We start from the raw sequence: 23,947 nt of genomic DNA, 5'->3' as shown, positions 1-23,947 counted from the left end.
GTTATCCTTATATTTTTTTTCAGTTCATTGTATATAACATTCCAGAACTCTTTGATATTGGGGCATGACCACCACATATGAATCAGGTTTCCTTCAGAGAACACACACCGCCAGCATTTGTTCGAGATATTTTTATACATCTTAGATAGCTTTGATGGCGTCAAATACAAAAAAATGACAATCTCATTTTGATTGCGTGCAAAAGAAGCCAGATGATTTGCTTCCTCTGACTCACACTTGTGTGCATGAAAGGGTTAACCTGAGCTCTGAAGTCAAGTTGCCACCATAGGTAGAGCAGGCTCCCAGAAGCCTTTGCTTCCCCGCCTCCCGCTTTCTCTCTCTCTCTGCAGCTTTCCTCAAAGAAGGAGCCATGCAACTTGGCTCCCAGCTCAGCAAATGAATAATCTCTCTGAAAGGAGATTTCTACAGCCTGTATCTTTGCTAATGGAAAGACTGCGTGATTATTTTGTAAGATAACCAAGTTCTTTCTTTTTAGGTCAGTTGGAAAATTTTCTCCTTTATTTTACTGGCAGCAGATGGAGTCTTGTTTATTGTAATTTTCAGAAACTCTGTGAGTAAAGATCTAAACTAAGTATCTGTGATTTATTCTAGCCTAAGTCTTTTCATGGGGAACGTTTCTTTAAAGGTGGACGGGGCTAGATGTAAAATCTAATCATGTTTAAATGTGCTTGGAGCAATTGCCATTGTGCTACCTCTGCTGTGAGTTGTGCGGGTGGAAGGAACTGTCAGTTTCAGCTCTCTCAGCTTCTCATTTTTCCAATCTTGGTGTGATGGCCTGGGAATCTGATTCAGAGGCTGAACCGGAGGAATCCCAGCCTGCACAGGAGTCCCTGCCTCCAGGGCCGGCTGAGCCAGGGCAGGGGCTTGAATCTGAAGGGCCCTCACCTGTGCTGGATCCTCAGGAGCAGACACCAGCTGAATCCGCTCTGGCTCCGGAGGTGATCGAGGACCCATCGCCTGCAGGTGCTCCTCTCCCAGCCCTGTCAGGGGAAGGTGAGGTTGCCTCTGGGTCCAGTAACCCTCCAGCCTCTCCTGAGCTGCAGAGGCTCAGGGCAGAGAGGCGGAGGGAACTAAGTTCCCGCAGGAGGAGTGCTTGCCTTAAGGCCAGGGGAGGCAAGTCACCTGTGGGCCAAGACCACCCCAGGCCTCAGAGGAGATAAAGGCCAGTCAGCCCAGTCCCAGGTTGCGGGAGCAACATCGTTGGAAACCTGTTCCTGCCAGCACCCTGACCTGCTCTTCTGGAGTTCCTGACCACGCCCGGCTCCTTGCCTTGGACCCTTCTTCGCCTTTGTCGGACAGCCTCCAGACTCTCGACCTAGGACCGGACTCAGACCACGCTGCACGGTAACCCACCCCCCGGGACCAGCACACTTAAATTCAGTTCTCCGCACAGTTCTCCAGAGAGAGAGCCGAAAGGGTCTTCAGGTTTTATCATGACTGTACCTCTCTGTACTATATTTGCACTAGGTTGCTGTCATGTCAGAGGCCAAGAACAGCGCCCTCTATCTGCCCTTTAGCACATTGTACCTCCACAATTAAGGGACGCGGGTGGCGCTGTGCGTTAAGCCACAGAGCTTGCCGATCAGAAGGTCGGCGGTTCAAATCCCTGCGACGGCGTGAGCTCCCGTTGCTCGATCCCAGCTCCTGCCAACCTAGCAGTTTGAAAGAACGTCAAAGTGCAAGTAGATAAATAGGTACTGCTCCGGCGGGAAGGTAAATGGTGTTTCTGTGTGCTGCTCTGGTTTGCCAGAAGCGGCTTAGTCATGCTGGCCACATGACCCGGAAGCTGTACGCTGGCTCCCTCGGCCAGTAAAGCGAGATTCTCGCCGCAACCCCAGAGTCGGCCACGACTGGACCTAATGGTCAGGGGTCCCTTTACCTTTACTTTACCTCCACAATTGTTTAAAAAAACAAGCAAATATTCTCAGGCCAACATCTGGTTTGCTCATGTGTCATTTGGACCTGCCTCGCATCAAAGTCTGTACAGTACAGTTAACAAACACTTGGTTTTGGAGCAAAGAAGGTTTTTATTTTTATTTTTGCAGGGCATTTTATCATTATATACTGCAGCCTTGTGGAAGTTATCTGGGCTGGAAGAAGTGAAAGAGAAACAGTGTAAAAAGCAAAGCGGAACTTCTAGTTCCCTTTAATGTGAGGATGGTGCAGAGAGCACCTTGGGACGGGGATCATTTAAACTTCCTTTTCTTCTGGAGTTCTCTATCCAAACCGAAGCGCTGCTAAGGCAATGCTCACGCCGTGTCTCTTCACAAATCTTTTGGCTCCCCTCCAGAACCTTCTCCAGCGTCCCCTTGTTATACGGCTCAGCTAAGAGATAAGAGAGATAAAGTAGTGAGTACAAACACTGTGTGCATTTACAATACTCATTTATTACTCCACAGAGCTGATACAGTGGCACCTTGGTCCTCAAACTTAATCCGTTCCAAAACCAAAGCGTTCCAAAACCAAGACGCACTTTCCCATAGAAAGTAATGCAAAACGGATTAATCCGTTCCAGACTTTTAGAAACCACCCCTAAAACAGCAATTTAACATGACTTTTACTATTTAACGATAGTAAGATCATGGCCACTTGTCCCATCACCTCCTGGCAAACAGAAGGGGAAGAAATGGAGGCAGTGAGAGATTTTACTTTCTTGGGCTCCATGATCACTGCAGATGATGACAGCAGTCACGAAATTAAAAGACGCCTGCTTCTTGGGAGAAAGGCGATGGCAAACCTAGACAGCATCTTAAAAAGCAGAGGCATCACCTTGCCGACAAAGATCTGTATAGTTCAAGCTATGGTTTTCCCAGTAGTGGGGGTTTTGGATTTGATATCCCGCCTTTCACTCCCTTTAAGGAGTCTCAAAGCGGCTAACATTCTCCTTTCCCTTCCTCCCCCACAACAAACACTCTGTGAGGTGAGTGGGGTTGAGAGACTTCAAAGAAGTGTGACTGGCCCAAGGTCACCCAGCAGCTGCATGTGGAGGAGCGGAGACGCGAACCCGGTTCCCCAGATTACGAGACTACCGCTCTTAGCCACTACACCACACTGGCACCACACTGATGTATGGATCGCCGAAGAATGGATGATTTTGAATTCTGGTGCTGGAGGAGACTCTTGAGAGTCCCATGGACTGCAAGAAGATCAAACCTCTCCATTCTGAAGGAAATCAGCCCTGAGTGCTAACTGGAAGGACAGATCCTGAAGCTGAGGCTCCAAGACTTTGGCCACCTCATGAGAAGAGAAGACTCCCCGGAAAAGACCCTGATGTTGGGAAAGATGGAGGGCACAAAGAGAAGGGGATAACAGAGGACAAGATGGTTGGACACTGTTCTCGAATCTACCAGCATGAGTTTGACCAAACTGCGGGAGGCAGTGGAAGACAGGAGAGCCTGGCGTGCTCTGGTCCAGGGGGTCATGAAGAGTCAGACATGAGTAAACGACTAAACAACAACAAGACTTCCAAAAATTTCGAAAACTAAGGTGCAGCTTCCGATTGCTGCAGGCACCCTGGAAACAATAGCCGACAGCCGTGTCGGACGTTCGGCTTCCAAAAAACGTTCGAAAACCGGAACACTTACTTTCAGGTTTTTGGTGTTTGGGAACCAAGGCGTTTGAGTACGAAGGTACCACTGTACTGAGCTCTTAGGATGCTTTCAAACTCTGAGTACTACCCCAGGGGCGATGAACCTTTGGCCTTCCATTTGTTGTGGAACTACAATTCCCACCAGCCTCAGCATGTAGGGTCAGTGGCCAGGGTTGATGGGAGTTAGAGTTCAGCCGCCCCAAAGTTTCCGCTGTCTGCATTATCCAGTCATTGCTTCTCTACTGAGAGCTACACACAGAATTGCAATTTGATTTTCACATTTCAGAACGGGACACATTTTTGGGTTCCCCAACATGGTTTGGGGACGCGGGTGGCACTGTGGGTAAAACCTCAGTGCCTAGGACTTGCCGATCGAAAGGTCGGCGGTTCGAATCCCCGCGGCGGGATGAGCTCCCGTCGGTCCCAGCTCCTGCCCACCTAGCAGTTCGAAAGCACTCTTAAGTAGATAAATAGGTACCGCTTTATAGCGGGAAGGTAAACGGCATTTCCGTGTGCTGCGCTGGTGCTGGCTCGCCAGATGCAGCTTCGTCACGCTGGCCACGTGACCCGGAAGTGTCTTCGGACGGCGCCGGCTCACGGCCTCTAGAGCGAGATGAGCACGCAACCCTAGAGTCGGACACGACTGGCCCGTACGGGCAGGGGTACCTTTACCTTTTTAACATGGTTTGATGCAGCCATGCGGGCAAGGGAAGAAAATTCACCTGAGCCCATCATTTTAAAACCAAGTTTTAAAAGCTGCTAGCATTCATCTTAAAGCACTTCTTAAATTTAGTCACAGTCGTGTGAGTACAATAACATCGAGCCCGAGAGAGAGAGAGAGAGAGAGAGAGAGAGAGAGAGAGGGAAGTGGAAATGTGGGGGATTATTGCTATTTTCCTACTTTGTACAGGAGAGCATAATCATTATCCCATGCTTTCTCCCAAAGGAGCCTGGGCTGGCAAACCCATATATGATAAAGCAACCTATCCTTTTAAATTATTATTATTATTATTATTATTATTATTATTATTACATATAAAAACAATTCCATTTACAAATTCTATTTACAAAAAATAGAAAACCCGACCATCTACTTCCTATCACACTCTGCACATGCTCAAAAGCATTTTTCATCCCAGAATCTGGGGATGAAAAACACCGGGAACGCTGTGCAGATCGGAAGCTGCCTACTGAGTCAGGACATTAGCAGTTATTGGCTCTGACTGGCAGCTGCTCTCCAGGGCTTCAGACGGGGTCTCCGCACATTGTACCCCCACCCCCACCCCGTCCCAAATTTCGCCAGCGCCCGGTCTCTCTTACCTCTTGATCCACATCCTCACATTGCACGATAATTAAAGGCGGACTTTGCTGGGTCGAATAGAAGCCAGAGCAGTCTTTGTCCAGCTGTTTGAGGAAAGAGGAAAGGAGTAAGTCATCAGCGCTATAGAAAAGTCCTACGTCAAAGGCCCACAGAAGAAGAGATATGGGCCACATCCACTCTAGGCATTCATTGATTGATTCGGTTTATTTATTTCATAAAATGTATACACCGCTTGAGTGCTAAACAAAAGGGGGTAAACCTCAGAGGTTTACCAAAAGAAAAAACAATAGAATAAAAAATTGCAGCAATACTTTAAAACCTACAGAACAGCTCGGTCGGTTGGGGTATGAGACCCGTGATCTCAAGGTTGTGGGTTCGAGTCCCACATGGGGTGAAAAATTCCTGCATTGCAGGGGGCTGGACTGGATAATAATAATAATAATAATAATAATAATAATAATAATAATATTTTCTTTATATCCCGCCCTCTCCAGCCGAAGCCGGGCTCAGAGCGGCTAACAGTAAAAGTAACACAGTTTACATAAAATCACAATCAATTAATTGAAATACATTCTAAAATCAATTCATTCTAAAATCAATTCAGAATCAAATTAATGGCAACCATTGGGCTAGAGTTCTATGAGGATTACCAAAGGAGGGGGTCAGGCTGTGCCTTGGCCAAAGGCCTGGTGGAACAGCTCCATCTTGCAGGCCCTGCGGAAAGATGTCAAGTCCCGAAGGGCCCTAGTCTCTTGGGACAGAGCGTTCCACCAGATCGGGGCCACGGCCGAAAAGGCCCTGGCTCTGGTTGAGGCCAGCCTAACCTCCCTGTGGCCCGGGACCTCCAAGATGTTTTTATTTGAAGACCATAAGTTTCTCTGTGGGACATACCAGGAGAGGCGGTCCCATAGGTACGAGGGTCCTAGGCTGTATAGGGCTTTAAAGGTTAAAACCAGCACCTTGAACCTGACCCTGTACTCCACCGGGAGCCAGTGCAGCTGGTATAGCACCGGGTGAATGTGATCCCGTGGCGAGGACCCCGTAAGGAGTCTCGCCATGGCTCCTCGCCACCCAAAAAAAGTTTTACACATGGGCAGAAATTAAATCATTTTGTTTGTTTATATCCCATCATTTTAACCCAGGAGCTCAAAGTTGCGCGGGTGGTTCTCCCTCTCCTTTAATTCCCACAACGACCCTGTGAGGTAGGAAAGGCTGAGCGTGAGTGACTGGCCCAATGTCACCTAGTAAGCTTCATGACAGAGATGGGGATTTGAAGGCTGGTCTCCCAGATCCTAGTCTCATGCTCTAACCACTATGCCACACTATTGAGATTTGTCTTCCAAAGCAACTACTCTATTCCAAACTTAAAAATGGAAAGCATAATGCTGGTGGTCAACAAAAGAGGACTGTCTCAAGGCAAATGTAAAAAAATGTAGTATAAACACCGACAACTGGGAAACACTGGCCTGCGAGCGCTCCAGTTGGAGAACAGCCTTTACCAAAGGTGTCATGGGAATGCGCTCTATGTGGGGCAACCTTTGAAGGTGACCCGGAAACTACAACTAATCCAGAATGCAGCAGCCAGACTGGTGACTGGGAGTGGCCGCCGAGACCACATAACACCGGTCTTGAAAGACCTACATTGGCTCCCAGTACGTGTCTGGGCACAATTCAAAGTGTTGGTGCTGACCTTGAAAGCCCTAAACGGCCTCGGCCCAGTAGACCTGAAGGAGCGTCTCCACCCCCATCGTTCTGCCCGGACACGGAGGTCCAGCACGGAGGGCCTTCTGGCAGTTCCCTCCCTGCGAGAAGTGAGGTTACAGGGAACCAGGCAGAGGACCTTCTCGGTGGTGGCGCCCGCCCTGTGGAATGCCCTCCTGTCAGATGTCAAGGAAATAAACAACTATCTGACTTTTAGAAGACATCTGAAGGCAGGCCTGTTTAGGGAAGCTTTTCATATTTGATGAATTATTGTATTTTAATATTTTGCTGGAAGCCGCCCAGAGTGTCTGGGGAAACCCAGCCAGATGGGCGGAGTATACATAATTAATAATTAATAATTAATAATAATTAATAATAATTAGCTTTGAAGATACTCGAACTCAGGACGCAAGGGAGAAACGTGCTAAGAGGAAGGCACGCTTGGCAAATCCACAACGTGATCAACTCCTGCCCAGAAACCAATGTCCCCAGTGTGGAAGGACGTGTGGATCCAGAATTGGCCTCCACAGTGACTTACAGACTCATTGTTAAAACCGTGTTTATGGAAGACAATCTTACTCGGCTACGAGGGATCGCCAAAGAAGAAGACTATGTTTAGGGAAGCTTTTAATGTTTAATGCATTACTGTATTTTAATATTTGGTTGGAAGCCGCCCAGAGTGGCTGGGGAGGCTCAGCCAGATGGGCAGGGTATAAATTATTATTATTATTATTATTATTATTAATATTATGCCACACTGACTAATAATGTCACCTGGATTCCAAGGCTTAAATGGGGGGGGGGGGGCGCAGGGCTTGGGAAAAGAAAGCTTATGTGGAGGAACTCTGCCACCTTGCTAATTTATTTGCAGACCCAGCTGCCGTTAAAGGCAGTGAAAAGTTGGCAATATCTTGCGTGGTGGGGCACCCAGACTTACCCCATCCTCTTTGTATTCACACTGGGAGACATTTTTCTTCTCTGATGTGGTGCAAACCGTCTCCTTGATAGAGAATTTTATAGGCTGGGTAGTTTCACCAGAAGCATCCTGTGGAGACATTGAGCAAAACGGATAGGAGGAAAAATACATTTAAAGAGTTTTTAATTTCCCTCTTCAGCCTGGCTCCGAGAGCAGTTGACAGATACTGGAAAAGACAGTCCCGGTCTTCAGTTTTTACAATATTGAAAAAGACACGACACAAAAGGGGGAATGGATTGGGAGGGAGGAGGAAAGAAGCAAACTCAGGTGCAAGATCTTTGCTACAAATTCTCAACCGGAAGATGGAAAAGTGCAAGGAAAGGAGGAAATAAGTGTATCTGCCGTGCTCCTAGAGTGCTTCCTTCCTCTCTCTTCTGCTGTAGCCTGATGGAATAGTTGCTGCCTTGGGAATATAAGAAAGTAAAGAACTTCCTGGAAATGATATATAATGAGATGAAAAAGATGTTGAAATATACATTCTTAAAAAAGCCAGAAGCATTTTTACTTGGTGTTATAGGCCAAGACATTAATAGACAAGATGTCAAACTGTTCTTATATGCAACAACAGCGGCAAAGGTATTGTTAGCCCAGAAATGGAAGCAAGAAGAAATTCCGACGAAAGAAGAATGGCAGACGAAATTAATGGACTATGCAGAATTGGACAAAATGACAGGAAGGATTCGAAACCTGCGGGACCAGAGATTTACAGAAGATTGGAAGAAGTATATGAATTATTTGAAGAGCAACTGTAATCAACAAATTATGCTAGTAGGACTACAAGAAGTTTTGTAAGGAGAAATATACGAAGTGTTACAAAGTAGATAAAGATGGAGAGTTTGAAATGTAATAGGGAAAATAAGAAATGCATACTAAGTGATTAGACTGAAAATTTTCAGACAGGACTGATGGAAGTAAAAAAAAATGAATAAGATGTAAACGTACAGTGGTACCTCTGGATGCAAATGGGATCCGTTCTGGAGCCCCGTTCGTATCCTGAAGCGAATGCAACCCGTGTCTGCGCTTGTGCGGGTCGCATTTCGCCATTTGCACGCATGCATGTGACGTCATTTTGAGCGTCTGCATATGCGCGAGCGGCGAAACCCGAAAGCAACATGCTCCATTACGTGCAGGTCGCTGCGGAGCGCAACCCAAAAATGCTTAACCCGAATTGACTTCAACCCGAGATATGACTGTATGTTTAATTACTGTTGAAAATGATATATTAAAAAACCCATCTCTCTCTCTCTCTCTCTCTCTCTCTCTCTCTCTATACACACACACACACACACACACACACACACACACACACATATATATGTATGTATGTATGTATGGGACGTGGGTGGCATTGTGGGTTAAACCACAGAGCCTAGGACTTGCCGATCAGAAGGTCGGCGGTTCGAATCCCCACGACGGGCTGAGCTCCTGTTGCTCGGTCCCTGATCCTGCCAACCTAGCAGTTTGAAAGCATGTCAAAGTGCAAGTAGATAAGTAGGTACCACTCCAGCGGGAAGGTAAACGGCGTTTCTGTGCGCTGCTCTGCTTCGCCAGAAGCGGCTTAGTCCTGCTGGCCACATGACCCGGAAGCCTTACGCCGGCTCCCTCACCCAGTAAAGCGAGATGAGCGCCGCAACCCCAGAGTCGGCCACGACTAGATCTAATGGTCAGGAGTCCCTTTACCTTTACTTATACAGTGGTACCTCGGGTTACAGACGCTTCAAGTTACAGATTTCGCTAACCCAGAAATAGTACCTCGGGTTAAGAACTTTGCTTCAGGATGAGAACAGAAATCGTGCTCTGGCGGAATAGTTGCTGCCTGATAGAATAGATAATGGAGGGGAGCCGAAGAACTACCTACCCAATCAGGCTGCGGCTCGGCTTCCAGCAGTCGGTAGGCAAATTCCGGGTTTTGCTCCTGGTTGTAGGTGTCCACGGCCGCCGCAACCACCTGCTCGTAGCTGACGGGGGTGCGGGTTGTGGGGGCTGCCGCGACCACCGCGATGAGCAGCAGAAACAGCTTGCATCTCTCCATCTTCTTCTCCATCTGTGTTCTCTCTCTTCAAGATATCCTCGGTTTGGTACCTTCCTTGGGCTTCAGTGGCTGAGCTCCCTTTTTTATAGCCCACGGCACCCCATGGCCCTCTAACCCCCCTCCCCTGTGGGCTAACGTCCTTCGGCTGAGGGTGCAAGTGTGGTTTCTCTTGCCCGCCCCCCAGGAGGAAGTGCCAGTTTATGTGGGTCCAACTGAAAGGTGCGTCGGGAGAGCGATTGCTGAAAAGCCTCCTTGCAAAACATCATGGAAGGGAGGGGGAAGGCCAGGAAGGAGGTCGTTGTCTTGGGAAAGGTTGAGGCCACAGGGGAATCTCTGCCTTCTCTCGGATAGGAGATCGAATCCTGTTGCCACATCTTGCCACAATAAAGATGCCATAGACAGGAATGGGGGGAGCCTGTTGATATTCCTGATTCTCAAAGGCTGTGTTCGTACTCCAGTCTTCTGAGCCCTTGCCGCATTTCCAACATTCGGTTTTCATTTATTTATTTTTTAATTCACCTTTATTGATTTAAAAGATCATCTTACATATATATTACAGATTGTTGTTGTTGTTTAGTCGTGTCCGACTCTTCGTGACCCCCTGGACCAGAGCACGCCAGGCTCTCCTGTCTTCCACTGCCTCCAGCAGTTTGGTCAAACTCATGCTGGTAGCTTCAAGAACACTGTCCAACCATCTCGTCCTCTGTCGTCCCCTTCTCCTTGTGCCCTCCATCTTTCCCAACATCAGGGTCTTTTCCAGGGAGTCTTCTCTTCTCTTGAGGTGGCCAAAGTCCTGGAGCCTCAGCTTCAGGATCTGTCCTTCCAGTGAGCACTCAGGGCTGATTTCCTTCAGAATGGAGAGGTTTGATCTTCTGGCAGTCCATGGGACTCTCAAGAGTCTCCTCCAGCACCAGAATTCAAAAGCATCCATTCTTCGGCGATCAGCCTTCTTTATGGTCCAGCTCTCACTTCCATATTACGGATAGTTACAACAAAATTAAATGCAACAATATAATAGAAAAAAGATCAAGAAAATAAAAATAAAAAGCAAAAAAGAGCTAACAATAAGAAATGAATATCAGTTATAACTTCCTGTCTTTTCTAATAAAGTCTTCTGAAAGAAACTTCATGGTACTTTTTCTTTGTCTTAATTTTATCGCACAGTTTGTTTTATAACATTGTTTTATTCATCTAGTATATTTATTCCATTTGTTTATCATATACAAGTATCATTCAGTTCTGCTAGGATAACACTATTATTACAATATAATCTTATATATTCTTTGAATAGTCTCCATTCTCTGAATATTTTTTGATTTGGGGCTCCTCTGATTTTTCCAGTCAGCTTTGCTAATTGAAAGTACTCCGAATGATTGACAATCTATTATTGTAGGTGTTGTTCCACATTTCCAACTTCTGGCTATCAGTATTCTTGCAACCGTAATTGAATACATAAGCACTCGGTTTTCAAGAACGTAATGACAGGCTACTGGATCAGGCCAGGGACCACCTAGTAAAAAAAAGGTAAAGGTAAAGGACCCCTGGACATCCAGTCAAAGGTGCTCATCTCACTTTTCAGGCCGAGGGAGCAGGCGTTTGTCCACAGACAGCTTTCTGGGTCATGTGGCCAGCATGACTAAACCGCTTCTGGTGCAACAGGACACTAATGGAAGCCAGAGCGCATGGAAACGGCATTTGCCTTCCTGCTGCAGTGGTACCTATTTATCTACTTGCACTGGTGTGCTTTCAAACTTAAAATACTTAATTCCTGAGTCCAGGTCACCGGCTCACCCTAAAGGTAAAGGGACCCCTGACCATTAGGCCCAGTCGTGAACGACTTTGGGCTTGCAGTGCTCATCTCGCTTTACTGGCCGAGGGAGCCGGCGTACAGCTTCCGGGTCATGTGGCCAGCATGACTAAGCCGCTTCTGGCGAACCAGAGCAGCGCATGGAAACGCCATTTACCGTCCTGCTGGAGCGGTACCTATGTATCTACTTGCATTTTGATGTGCTTTCAAACTGCTAGGTTGGAAGGAGCTGGCACAGAGCAACGGGAGCTCACCCCATCGCTGGGATTCGAACTGCCGACCTTCCAATCAGCAAGCCCAAGAGGCTCAGTGGTTTAGACCACAGCACCACCTGCGTCCTACCCAGCATGCTTTTCTCATAGTGGCCAACCAGATGTCTGTAATATTCAGAAACATTTCTACCTCAGATTGTGGAGGCCCAGCCCAGCCATCTAGGCAAGCAGCCATCAATTGCCTCTCCTCCTTCTCCATGAATTTGCCTAGTCCTCTTTTAAAGCCATCCAAGTTGCTGGCCATTCCTGCCTCAAGTGGCAGGGAGTTCCGTAGTTTAACTATGCGCTGGATGAATAAGCCCTTTCTTTTCTCTGCCCTGAATCTTCCAACATTCATTGGATTCCATGGTTTCTAGCATTATGAGAGGGAGAATGGCTTTTCTCTACCTGCTTTCTTGATGCCGCACATCATATTATAACCACCAACGGGTTGCCTTTTCTCTGCCTTTTCTCTAAACATAGAAGACCCAAACGATGCAAGCTTCCCTCACGCAGAGCACAATTTGATCTCAGACTGGCGCTGAACTGGGGGTCAGCAAGTGGGGCACCATCTTTTTTTAAAAAAGTTTTTTATTAACAATTTCAACATAACAATTATCAAAACAAATAATCTTCATTCTTTCCCCCTTTTCCCCCTCCCCCTCCCCTAAAAACCCTCCCCACAAGACCTCCCTCAGCTCCTCTCTCTGATTTCTCAACTCATGTTATTCTCTGCATACTGTAAAATTATATATATCCTTTTATTATCCATCTACTATATTAACCCTCAATAAATTTGTGTATGTTTATTCAAAACCTGCCAAGGAGTCCAGTTCATTTTGTTGTCTTTTTATATAATTTGTAAAAAGTTCCCATTCTTCGCTAAAGTCACAATTGTCCTTGTCTCGCAATTTGTATGTCAGCTTTGCCAGTTTTGCCAGTTTCTCTTGCCACTTGCCAGAACCTGGGACCCGCTGTGGTCAGTTCTCCTAGTTCCTCTGGCAGCAGTGACAACAGTAGGGACCACATCCATGTCCCTCAGATTCCACCGCCTGAGGCAGCTGCCTCCATTTGCCCAACGGACAGGACAGCCCGGGAAGTTGGTTTCCAGCAACATTTAGAAGCTGCCATTTTGGCCACTCAGCATCTTAAAAAGCAGAGACATCACCTTGCCAACAAAGGTCTGTATAGTTAAAGCCATGGTTTTCCCAGTAGTGATGGATGGAAGTGAGAGCTGGACCATAAAGAAGGCTGATCGCCGAAGAATGGATGCTTTTGAATTCTGATGCTGGAGGAGACTCTTGAGAGTCCCATGGACTGCAAGAAGATCAAACCCATCCATTCTTAGAGAAACCAGCCCTGAGTGCTCACTGGAAGGATAGATCCTGAAGCTGAGGCTCCAATACTTTGGCCACCTCATGAGAAGAGAAGACTCCCTGGAAAAGACCCTGATGTTGGGAAAGATGGAGGGCACAAGGAGAAGGGGACGACAGAGGACGAGATGGTGGGACAGTGTTCTCGAAGCTATCAGCATGAGTTTGACCAAACTGCAGGAGGCAGTGGAAGACAGGAGGGCCTGGCGTGCTCTGGTCCAGGGGGTCACGAAGAGTCAGACACGACTAAACGACTAAACAACAACAAATTTTGGCCACTCTTGAAGTATGGCAACTTTTCAAGTGGAAAAAAAACGTGACTTGTGAACAGTTCCTTTTCCCACCCAAATTTTTATTTCTTTTTTAGAATCTGCAAGTATACTGTTGAAGTGATAATGTCTAGGAGCCATCAGGGAGGAGGAAATTTCAAGCGATCGTTTAAACCGTCAGGTGTGGCTTTTACCGCTGGTTTCAGAGTGGGTTGGCACAGAGGGCTGGCACCAGGAGAGATGGCTGTTTGGGGTTTGGTTTGTGGGCTGGGTTTCTCTTTTCTTTTGGTAAAGAGTTGAGCAAACTGGGTTTCCAGTTGACTGAATCAGCATGAGGGTTGAGGAACCTTCCTGAGCGACCAGTTTCTTCGATGGACCTGATCTAACACTTAGGAAACGTTTCTAAATCCCTGGCTTAAAAGCTCCAGTTTCTGTCCCCATCGCTCCTTCCCTATCTTCACAGGACTGAGAAAGGGGATGATGTATTGTTTAAACTTTGTATTTTGTTGTTTTAGAAAAACCGTTTGCTGTGCACCACCATGTTCGTTCCAAATAGTGGCCGGTTTATAAATTCATTAAACAAACAAGGTGGAGGAATCTCCTTCTTTGGAGGTTTTTAAGCAGATGTTGGATGCCAGGAATTTTTTGGCTGCGATTCCTGCGTTATAGGGGTTTGAATTACAAAATCGCCCTCGGGATCCCTTCCAACTCTACAATGTGTTGATTTTATAAACTCGATAATGTTTTCTCTCCCACATTCTCAGAGCCCTGTACACGTGTAGTGTCTGTACAGTCGTACCTTAGATTTTGAACAGCTTAGTTCACAAACAACTTGGACCTCGAACGCCGCAAACCTGGAAGCCGGTGTCCCAGATTGCGAACTTTCCCTCGGAAGCCAAATGTCCGGTTTGGCTTCCGATTGGCTGCAGGACGCTCCTGCAGCTGATCAGAAGCTGTGCCTTGGTTTCTGAACGTTTCAGAAGTCGAATGGACTTCCGGAACGCATTCTGCTCAAAATCCAAGGTTTTGACTACAGAGCCTAGGATTTGCCGATCAGAAGGTTGGCGGTTCAAATCCCTGCGATGGGGTGAGCTCCCGTTGCTCAGTCCCAACTCCTGCCCACCTAGCAGTTCGAAAGCACGTCAAAGTGCAAGTAGATAAATAGGTACCACTCCGGCAGGAAGGTAAACGGCGTTACCGTGTGCTACTCTGGTTTTGCCAGAAGCGGCTTAGTCATGCTGGCCACATGACCCGGAAGCTGTCTGCGGACAAACGCCGGCTCCCTCGGCCTATAGAGCGAGATGAGTGCCGCAACTCCAGAGTCGTCCACAACTGGACCTAACAGTCAGGGGTCCCTTTACCTTTTACCTATCTGGCTAGCTGGGGCTGGCTGGGGATTGTGGGAGGTGTAGTCATGGAATCATAGAATCATAGGCTCATCTAGTCCAACCAAGAAAATCAATTTTTATTCATCTCCTTGCTTCCAAATAATGATAACAGCAACACACCCACTGCGACCCCTCCTGACCCAAACAGAGGCAGCCCGTGGCTAGGAATTATGGGACTTGTAGTCCAACAACATCTGGACGGCACCCTGTCGGTTGCTCCAGGTTTTAGGGAAATGACAGTTTTTTCTCAGCCGCCCTGGAGGAACTGCACGTCAGGATTTAGCCGTGAACAGGATTAAAAGCATCACCAAGTCTTCGTCTGCAGCAGCATCTTTGAATTTAATTTGTACAGGTGTGCCAGGCAATGTCCAGTTGCGCTCAAGCCGTCAGGGCTCTGGTTGCAGGGATTATAAATCTAAGCAGGCAAGAAGTGAAAAGAATAAGAAGGGGGGAAAGAGCAGTTTCCCCACAAGGCCATGAAAAATATCCACTCAAGAAAAAAAAAAGATTGGTGTGGTAAATGGGGAGAAGACAAAAATCAGAGCGGGAAACCAAAATAAGAGGTTTTTTTTATGTCAAATATTTTTTTTATTGAGTTTTACATTGCAAATTTAAATTCAGACATTAAGCATCAACATCATCGTTTAGAATTGTTTAAAAAAATACTCCTTTTTCACCATAGTTTTTCGTACATTGCAAGTATTACTCAAAGCGTTTTTATTTTATTTTTTGCATGCAAAATAAAGTCGGTTTTTTGAGAAGAGGAAGGAAGAGGCTTGATTAGTCTGCACCAACCACCTGTTTTGAGCTCTCAAAACTCCCATCCGCCTCTGTCAGCATGACTGAACTGGTGTGCACTGACCCTGGTAGGATGGAAAGTGAGGTGGACAACAGGAGAGGAACCCGGTTAAATGGTTGAAGGAAAGGGCTGTAGCTCAGTGGAGGGGGCCCAGCTGAAGATCCCAGGTTTGATTCCCCAGTAGCACTCCCTGCCTGAGATTCTGGAGCGCTGCTGCCAGTCCGTGTAAGCAACACTGAACCAGATGGACCAGTGGGTGCAATTCAAAACAGGTCAGCTTTCTGTGTTCCTAAACGACTGGTGGAGCTAGAGCGAAGGATGGTTGGAGCAGCCAATTCTAGTTTTGACTCTGTTGTAAACAAAAATTGCCCTTTTCCCTTATGGGGGTATCCAAGAGCCCATATAGAGTCCTTACATGGGTTCCCTATTGGTAGGAGAGAATAACAGAGGCCAACCAGAGAATATTGAGAAGCAAAGCAGCTAGTAAGCCTGATCTTTATTGATCTGTTGCAACAGGGTGCTCCCCTCACCCGCAGGAGAGGAGGAGGAACCCAGAAAAATGGTGTGCAAGGCCTTATAAAGACGTTTGAAATTGCCACCCTGTAGATCAGGACCACCCCCAGAAACATCATACATACATCACAGAAGGGGTGTAACCTAAGACCACCCCTCATATACATCACACCTACATCACAGAAAAGGCGGTCTAAAACAGAAATTTGAATATTGTTTTTCTCCTGTTGTTGTTTATCTCCTGTCTGGCAGGTTACTTGATTGGATTGCCTGAGGAGCCTGGCCAGTCTTTTGTAATGATAAGGCTCTCACCCTTATTCCAACACAGACATACCCTTAAGACAGGATTTGTGAAGGAAAAGACAATGGGGAGGCTTTTCCACTTTGACCATGCAGAGAAAACATTTGCTCAGTTTAGGAATAAAAATGGCTTCAGGTCGGTCTTCCTGTGCTGATCTATGTATGTGCGGTTATGAACATTACCATATATCTAAGACTTCCAAATTCCTATCACAACTCCATCCTTCCGGTGAGTTCTGCAAAGGCAACACCGAGGAAGAGGATGGCAGGCAGGGAGACCCCCTGGACTGGGTGGAACTAGGAAGGCGGAAAGGTGGAGGGCATCGGAGGACAGAATCGGGTTGGATGGGCAGTGCCTCATTTTCCCGAACGGACCAGCCATCGCCGCTGCGTGTCTCCTCCGGCATGGCTGGGGCTGGTGGAAGTTCAGGTGGGCACCAGGTTGGTGATGGCTGGCAAGCGTTACCAAGGCAACAGGGTGGTGGGCAAAAGGAAAATCTGAGGAAGGGTGAACAGGTCGGAATGCGAGAAAGTGTGTGCGAAAGCGACAGAGAGGAGCTTTTTACACGTTCCTCGGGATTTCTCCATCTCAATAGCGGACGGTCCCTCCCACCATGATTCCCTTGCCCTTGAAGATTTTGCGGAAACCCTTCTTTACACCCTTCTTGATCTTCTTAAACTTCTTCTTCAGCCAGGACCGCTTCACCCGTTTGGGCTCAGGCTGCAGAGGAGAGAAGAAAAAGAGCCTCCTGTTAGGATCTCGTCCCTCAGCGGGTGGACTGTGGACCACCAAAATGGGCGCCAGCTTGCCTGGTTCTACCTCTCTCTCACTCCTCCTCCTCTTGGCTGTTGGTTTGCTGCCAAGTCTCAGTCCTACTGGCTGAAATGCTGTGGGATAACTAGCCTCATATAACCAACTTGCTTAAGTCTAATTAACACATGAAGGGGTTAAGACCATAGAGTAAGCTGGCCTGCAAGGCTTAGCTATGTCCATTTCCCCTCACCTTGCAAGGAACTAGGTAATCAAGCCTTTGTTCCCTTTCAGTCTATCTGATGAACTCAGCAACGATGAAGCTGAGCTGGGGTAGCTCAACTGATAGAGCACGAGACTCTTAATCTCAGGGTTGTGCGTTCGAATCCCGTGTCTGACCGTTTGGGAATTTGGTGAGATCCATGGGGAATTCCTTTCACACATGACAAATTGGTTAAAAGGACATTACGACGTCAACCCCTTCCACCTCAGAAGGTGCCCTGAAATACTGTCTTACCTCGTCCTCTATGGCTTCACAGGTGACAATGGCCACAGGTGGATTCTCAGCCAGGAAGTAAAAGCCGGAGCATTCCTTGACCACCTGCAAAGGGAGGAAATGGGGGGTAAAACCAAGGTTGGTGCTGGGAGAAGCCTCCCTCTTTGGCGGTTGAGCTTTGCGTGCAGTTAGCCCCTGGTTTGAACCCTGGCACAGGGTTCACCAACGTGGTGCCCAGGGGCGCCCAGGGGCCTACCAGTGTGCTGTGTGTGTGTGTGTGTGTGTGAGAGAGAGAGAGAGAGAGAGAGAGAGAGAGAGAGAGAGAGAGAGCAGGAAGTATAGGAGTGTGTAATAATAATTTAATAATAATAATAATTTATTATTTATACCCCGCCCATCTGGCTGAGTTTCCCCAGGCACTCTGGGCAGCTCCCAATCAAGTGTTAAAAACAATACAGCATTAAATATTAAAAACTTCCCTAAACAGGGCTGCCTTCAGATGTCTTTTAAAGATAAGATAGCTACTTATTTCCTTCACATCTGAAAGGGGGGCATTCCACAGGGCGGGTGCCACTACTGAGAAGGCCCTCCCTTCAGATGTGACTTCGTACTGACATGACGGCAAGCATGGTAAGTCCATGGGCTGAATGTGTACATTTGTTGTGGCATCTGTGAGTGTGGCACATGTGCGCAGTGCAAGTCTGGGTACGTCCACACATTGGCACAAGACTAATGATGACTACGCTGGTGTCAGGATGCTGTCAGCAGCTCCCAGCTGGTTGCCCAGGAAAGTACAGTATAAAGACAAGGAAAAGTTTCTTAATGTCCTTTTTCATTTCAGTCTTTACAGAGAGAGGCCATCAAATGCAGCTGAATGTTGGGAGGTTCAGAGCTGTAGTGATCAGGGGGGATTGCTATGAGGAATTATAAAAAAATAAGGAACAAGCCATTTGTGCCAGCTATGACACATGTGAAAAGGATCTAGGAGTCTTGGTTGACCACAAACTTGACATGAGCCAACAGTGTGACGCGGCAGCTAAAAAAGCCAATGCAATTCTGGGCCTCATCAATAGGAGTATAGCATCTAGATCAAGGGAAGTAATAGTGCCACTGTATTCTGCTCTGGTCAGACCTCACCTGGAGTACTGTGTCCAGTTCTGGGCACCACAGTTCAAGAAGGACACTGACAAACTGGAACGTGTCCAGAGGAGGGCAACCAGAATGGTCAAAGGCCTGGAAACGATGCCTTAGGAGGAACGGCTAAGGGAGCTGGGCATGTTTAGCCTGGAGAAGAGGAGGTTAAGGGGTGATATGATAGCCATGTTCAAATCTATAAAAGGATGTCACATAGAGGAGGGAGAAAGGTTGTTTTCTGCTGCTCCAGAGAAGCGGACACGGAGCAATGGATCCAAACTACAAGAAAGAAGATTCCACCTAAACATTAGGAAGAACTTCCTGACAGTAAGAGCTGTTCGACAGTGGAATTTGCTGCCAAGGAGTGTGGTGGAGTCTCCTTCTTTGGAGGTCTTTAAGCAGAGGCTTGACAACCATATGTCAGGAGTGCTCTGATGGTGTTTCCTGCTTGGCAGGGGGTTGGACTCAATGGCCCTTGTGGTCTCTTCCAACTCTATGATTCTATGATTCTATGAAAGCATTGTGTTGACTGGGTTTAAGCCATTTTGATATGATTTCTGATCAGTCCACGCCTCTGCATCTCTGTCTTGATGCTTGAGAAAACCCTGTGGGATTATACCTCAAAATACCAGTTGCTGGGAATTTCAGAAAGGTAGGGTGCTGTGATGTTCAGGTTGTGCTTATGGGCATCCCATAATAGCCGCTGTGAGAACAGCCTGCTGGACGTGACCTCGAGAAAGCAGCCCATGTGCAGATGCAAACCGTGGGCTGAAACAGATTCCTCACCCCCACTTCGCCCGGCCTTACCCCTCCGTCTCTGAAGCTGCATTCCTTCACGGGGCGTTCCTCCTCTGCCAGGCACTCGGTTTCTTGGATTGTGAAATTCAGCTCTTGGGCGCTATCGGAACTCGCATCCTGAGGCAAACAAGAGCAACCAAATCAGAGCTGATAGTGCAAAAACCTCACCTGCGACTAATGATTGATATCGCCGAACCTGCTGTCCTGATTTGCATCAATCGCGCAAAGATTTCAGGCAGGCATGTTATGAGAATTATAAGGTCTACGATTTAAAATAATTGTTCATAAATGTACCAGGCATACATATACATAAATATAGAAACCACATGTCTGAAAACAGTACAGGAAAACAGTCCTAAAGCCATTTTGACTCTTTCAGTGACCTCAAAAATTCCGCTGCACTTTGGATGGAAATGGGAAAAGCTTCCCCATTGTCTCTGAGCTCACAAATCCTGCCTTAAGGGCACATTTGGGTATGAATAGGGTGAGCCTGTGGTAAGCGGGTGGCGCTGTGGTCTAAACCACTGAGCCTCTTGGGCTTGCCAATCAGAAGGTCAGCAGTTCGAATCCCCACGACGGGATGAGCTCCCGTTGCTTGGTCCCTGCTCCTGCCAACCTAGCAGTTCGAAAGCACGTCAAAGTGCAAGTAGATCAGTAGGTACCATTCCGACGGGAAGGTAAATGGCATTTCCATGCGCTGCTCTGGTTCGCCAGAAGCGGCTTAGTCATGCTGGCCACATGACCCGGAAGCTGTACGCCGGCTCCCTCGGCCAGTAAAGCGAGATGAGCGCCGCAACCACAGAGTCGTTCATGACTGGGCCTAATGGTCAGGGGTCCCTTTACCTTTAGGATGAGCCTGTGACCTGGACTCAGGAATTAAGTATTTATCATCACAAAAGAATGGCCAGGCTGCCCAGGTAAACCCATTAACAGGTTTCCTGCCAGACAGGATTCTGCTGTAGACCGCCTCTTCTGTGATGTACCGTATTTTTCGTTCTATAGGGCGCACCGGCCCATAGGACGCACCTCGTTTTTTGGGGGGGGAAATGAATAAAAAAAATTATTCCCCCCCGCCGCAGCTGCCACCCCAAGCCTTGTGCACACCTGCAAGAAGCACGGGGCGCCCTCCGGAGGGCTCCCCGTGCTTCGGGCGACAGGCTGCCGCCCCAAGCCTCGCGCGCTTGGCGGGACCTCCTGCCGGGCGCGCAAGGCTTGCGGACACTCGCCGGGGCTGCAAGGCTTGCGGATAGCTTCCTGAAGCCTGGAGAGCGAGAGGGGTCGGTGCGCACCGATGCCTCTCGCTCTCCAGGCTTCAGCGAAAGCCTGCATTCGCCCCATAGGACGCACACACATTTCCCCTTCATTTTTGGAGGGGAAAAAGTGTGTCCTATGGAGCGAAAAATACGGTATGTATGATGTTTTGAGGGGTGGTCTTGAGCTACAGGGTAGGCAATTTCAAAAGTCTATATAAGAGCTTGCACACGAATTTTCTGGGTTCCTCCTCCCTCCTGCTTGTGGTGAGTGAGGACCCTGTTGCAACAGATCAATAAAGATCAAGCTTACTAGCTGCTTTGCTTCTCAATATTCTCTGGTTGGCCTCTGTTATTTTCTCCTACCAATGGAGAACCTAGATAAGGACTCTATACGGTCTCTTGGGTACCCCATAAGGGAAAAGGAACCGTTTTTTCTTATAACAGTAATCACATGATATTATGATAAGGGCTGATCTGAAGAGTTAAGTGATTCTGATTAGTTCAGGATAATGACATTGGGTCGCAACCGCTAAGATTGCAGTGATCCTTCGATTGGTGAATAGAAATGTATGCAGTGGAACCTTAGATTTCGAACGTAATCCGTTCTGGAAGACCCTTCGACTTCTGAAACGTTCGAAAACCGAGGATCAATGGTCTGGCTGCAATATCAATGGGGGGGAAATGAAAAATGAGCCTTGGAAGCCGTTAGACTTTTGAGGCAGGTTCGAAAACAGAAGCAGGTTTTTGGCGTTTGGGTTCCGAATTATTCGGCTTCTGAGACGCTCAAAAACCAAGGTTCCGCTGTAATCTGGAAGTGTATAAAAAACATTGCTTCGCATGTTTGTTCTTTGCAGCCTTCTCCTTATTTTCGAGACTGTCCCTAGGCATTTGTCTTTCAAATGCCTCCAGAGGGAGGATGGAAACAGATGCACGGGTGGCCTTAGGCTAAATATACACCATGCAGTCAAAACACATGACCTCCCCTCATAGAATCCTGGGAACTGTAGCTTACTTCTCCCAGAGTGACAACGCCCAGCACCCTTAACAAACCACAGTTCCCAGAATGCTTTGGTGGGAAGTCAATGTACTTTAAAGATATAGTGCGTCCACAGCATCTCAAACCTGCCTTCTGGTTTATAAAACCCCAGAACGTGCCGTGCACATTGACGGCGCATGCCAACCATCCCCAACCTGGTGCCCCCAGATGTTTTGGTCCTGGAAAGCACAGCTGCAGCCTGAAAGATTGCAGAAATCGCAGGTGGTCTTACCCAGTTTGGCTGAGGGGCGGCTTTCAGAAGCCGATAGGTGAATTCTTCGTCTGCTTTTTGGTTGTACAGGTCGACAGCGAGCGCCGCAGCGTCCTCGTAGCTCAACAGTTCCTTCGCAGGAGGCAAGACGGTGGTTGCGGCAGCTGCCCCAACCAAGAGCAGGACTCCCCAGAAAGAGCTCTCCATCTTCATAGCCTCCGATCTATCCCTTCTGCCGGTGGCTTTTGGGAGCTGAGGTAGCCTGTTGGGTCCAGGAGTCTCCCTTTTTATGTGTGGTCAATTGCATGGATCAGGTGCTGATTGGTCGGCGGCCTGGGGTTTCCCCCGCAAACCGGTGACTCAGTTCCTATGTGCGCATGAGAAATTCCGGCGCCCAAACTTAAGCAACATGGAAAAATATTTTGTGGGTGGGAGGGAGGGGGAAGGTGTCCTCTAATGTTCAGTCTGGGAACTGGGCTTGGCCTGAGAAGTACATGAGGAAGTACATTTCATACAAGGAAGGGGCTTTTTTAAATACAGGTTGCGCCTTTTCTCATTTGAACAGCTCTTTCGAAGTTAACCTGTAACTGGAAAAATCCCTGCACGCCTCGTCTTTGCGAGCTAATAGGCACTTGTGGGCAAGCTATGTGGCAGATGCTAGGAATGTAAGAACCTTCTGAATCCAGTCAATTCTGTGTCCAGGGCAGCTGTTTACCAGCTCCATCTGGTACACAAGCTGAGACCCTCCCTGCCTGCAGACTGTCTTGCCAGAGTGGTGCATGCTCTAGTTATCTCCCGCTTGGACTACTGCAATGCGCTCTACGTGGGGCTACCTTTGAAGGTGACCCGGAAACTACAACTAATCCAGAATGCTGCAGCTAGACTGGTGACAGGGAGCAGCCACCAGGACCACATAACACCAGTCTTGAAAGACCTACATTGGCTCCCAGTACATTTCCGAGCAAAATTCAAAGTGTTGGTGCTGACCTTTCAAGCCCTAAATGGCCTCGGCCCAGTAGACCTGAAGGAGCGTCTCCACCCCCATTGTTCTGCCCGGACATTGAGGTCCAGCTCCGAGGGCCTTCTGGTGGTTCCCTCGCTGCGAGAAGCCAAGTTACAGGGAACCAGGCAGAGGGCCTTCTCGGTGGTGGCACCAGTCCTGTGGGTTGCCCTCCCACCAGATGTCAAAGAGAACAACAACTACCAAACTTTTAGAAGACATCTAAGACAGCCCTCTTTAGGGAAGCTTTTAATGTTTAACAGACTACTGTATTTTAATACTTTGTTGGAAGCCGCCCAGAGTGGCTGGGGAAACCCAGCCGGATGGGTGGGGTATAAGTAAAAAATTATTATTATAATCAGGAGCTGAGCACAAAATCAGACCCTCCAAGTGCCCCTATTTTCCAGGGACAGTCCTGGATTTACAGAAGCCATCCCAGTTTCTGATTTCACCTCGGAATGTTCTGCTTTTCCTTAGGACATCCCTATTTCCATCGGAGAAATGTTGGAATGTATGGAGTTATGCGACCTCCCCCCGAGCCAAGGAGATAAGTAACTAGACAACCTTTAGAAGACACCTGAAGGCAGCCCTTTAAATGTTTTATTATGTTTTTATACATGTTAGAAGCTGCCCAGAGTGGCCGGGGCAACCCAGTGAGATGGCCGGGCTATAAATAATAAAATTATTATTATTATGGAATAGGTTACAGGGGTCCGCAGACTTTTTCGGCAGGGGGCCGGTCCACTGTCCCTCAGACCTGGTGGGGGGCTGGACTATATTTCGAAGAAAAAAAATGAATGAATTCCTATGCCCCACAAATAACCCAGAGATGCATTTTAAACAAAAGCACACATTCTACTCATGTAAAAACACCAGGCAGGCCCCACAAATAACCCAGAGATGCATTTTAAATAAAAGGACACATTCT

At 47.7% G+C, this 23,947-nt stretch overlaps 2 protein-coding genes across 2 annotated transcripts; both read right to left on the bottom strand.

The window, feature by feature from the left end:
• Positions 1–1,883: 1,883 nt before the first annotated feature.
• LOC308459150 (cathelicidin-2-like) lies at positions 1,884–10,692 on the bottom strand. Its single transcript, XM_080974321.1, has 4 exons — positions 9,467–10,692; positions 7,570–7,677; positions 4,931–5,014; positions 1,884–2,346 (listed from the first exon to the last, which is right to left on the bottom strand). The coding sequence occupies exons 1-4, from the start codon at positions 9,650–9,652 to the stop codon at positions 2,239–2,241; spliced, it is 486 nt and encodes a 161-aa protein (XP_080830447.1). The 5' UTR covers positions 9,653–10,692; the 3' UTR covers positions 1,884–2,238.
• A 5,299-nt stretch (positions 10,693–15,991) lies between these two features.
• Positions 15,992–22,292, bottom strand: LOC308459145 (cathelicidin-related peptide Oh-Cath-like). Its single transcript, XM_080974316.1, has 4 exons — positions 22,041–22,292; positions 19,529–19,636; positions 17,609–17,692; positions 15,992–17,061 (listed from the first exon to the last, which is right to left on the bottom strand). Exons 1-4 carry the CDS (start codon positions 22,230–22,232, stop codon positions 16,930–16,932), a joined length of 516 nt encoding a protein of 171 aa, XP_080830442.1. The 5' UTR covers positions 22,233–22,292; the 3' UTR covers positions 15,992–16,929.
• Positions 22,293–23,947: the final 1,655 nt, after the last annotated feature.

The sequence above is a fragment of the Podarcis pityusensis genome, assembly GCF_964106645.2.
Source record: "Podarcis pityusensis genome assembly, chromosome: 12".
Lineage (NCBI taxonomy): Eukaryota > Metazoa > Chordata > Lepidosauria > Squamata > Lacertidae > Podarcis > Podarcis pityusensis.
The sequence above is the reverse complement of the archived record's forward strand: the minus strand, read 5'-3'. Positions and strand labels throughout refer to the sequence as shown.

Excerpts from the sequence above, each read along its gene's own strand:
- LOC308459150 (XM_080974321.1), bottom strand. The coding sequence starts at position 9,652 with ATGGAGAAGAAGATGGAGAGATGCAAGCTGTTTCTGCTGCTCATCGCG. Across the intron at positions 7,678-9,466 it reads CCGAGCCGCAGCCTGATTGG|GATGCTTCTGGTGAAACTAC; the intron begins GTAGGTAGTTCT and ends ATGTCTCCACAG. Across the intron at positions 5,015-7,569 it reads GTGAATACAAAGAGGATGGG|CTGGACAAAGACTGCTCTGG; the intron begins GTAAGTCTGGGT and ends TTCCTCAAACAG.
- LOC308459145 (XM_080974316.1), bottom strand. The coding sequence starts at position 22,232 with ATGAAGATGGAGAGCTCTTTCTGGGGAGTCCTGCTCTTGGTTGGGGCA. Across the intron at positions 19,637-22,040 it reads CCGCCCCTCAGCCAAACTGG|GATGCGAGTTCCGATAGCGC; the intron begins GTAAGACCACCT and ends TGTTTGCCTCAG. Across the intron at positions 17,693-19,528 it reads GCAGCTTCAGAGACGGAGGG|GTGGTCAAGGAATGCTCCGG; the intron begins GTAAGGCCGGGC and ends CTCCCTTTGCAG.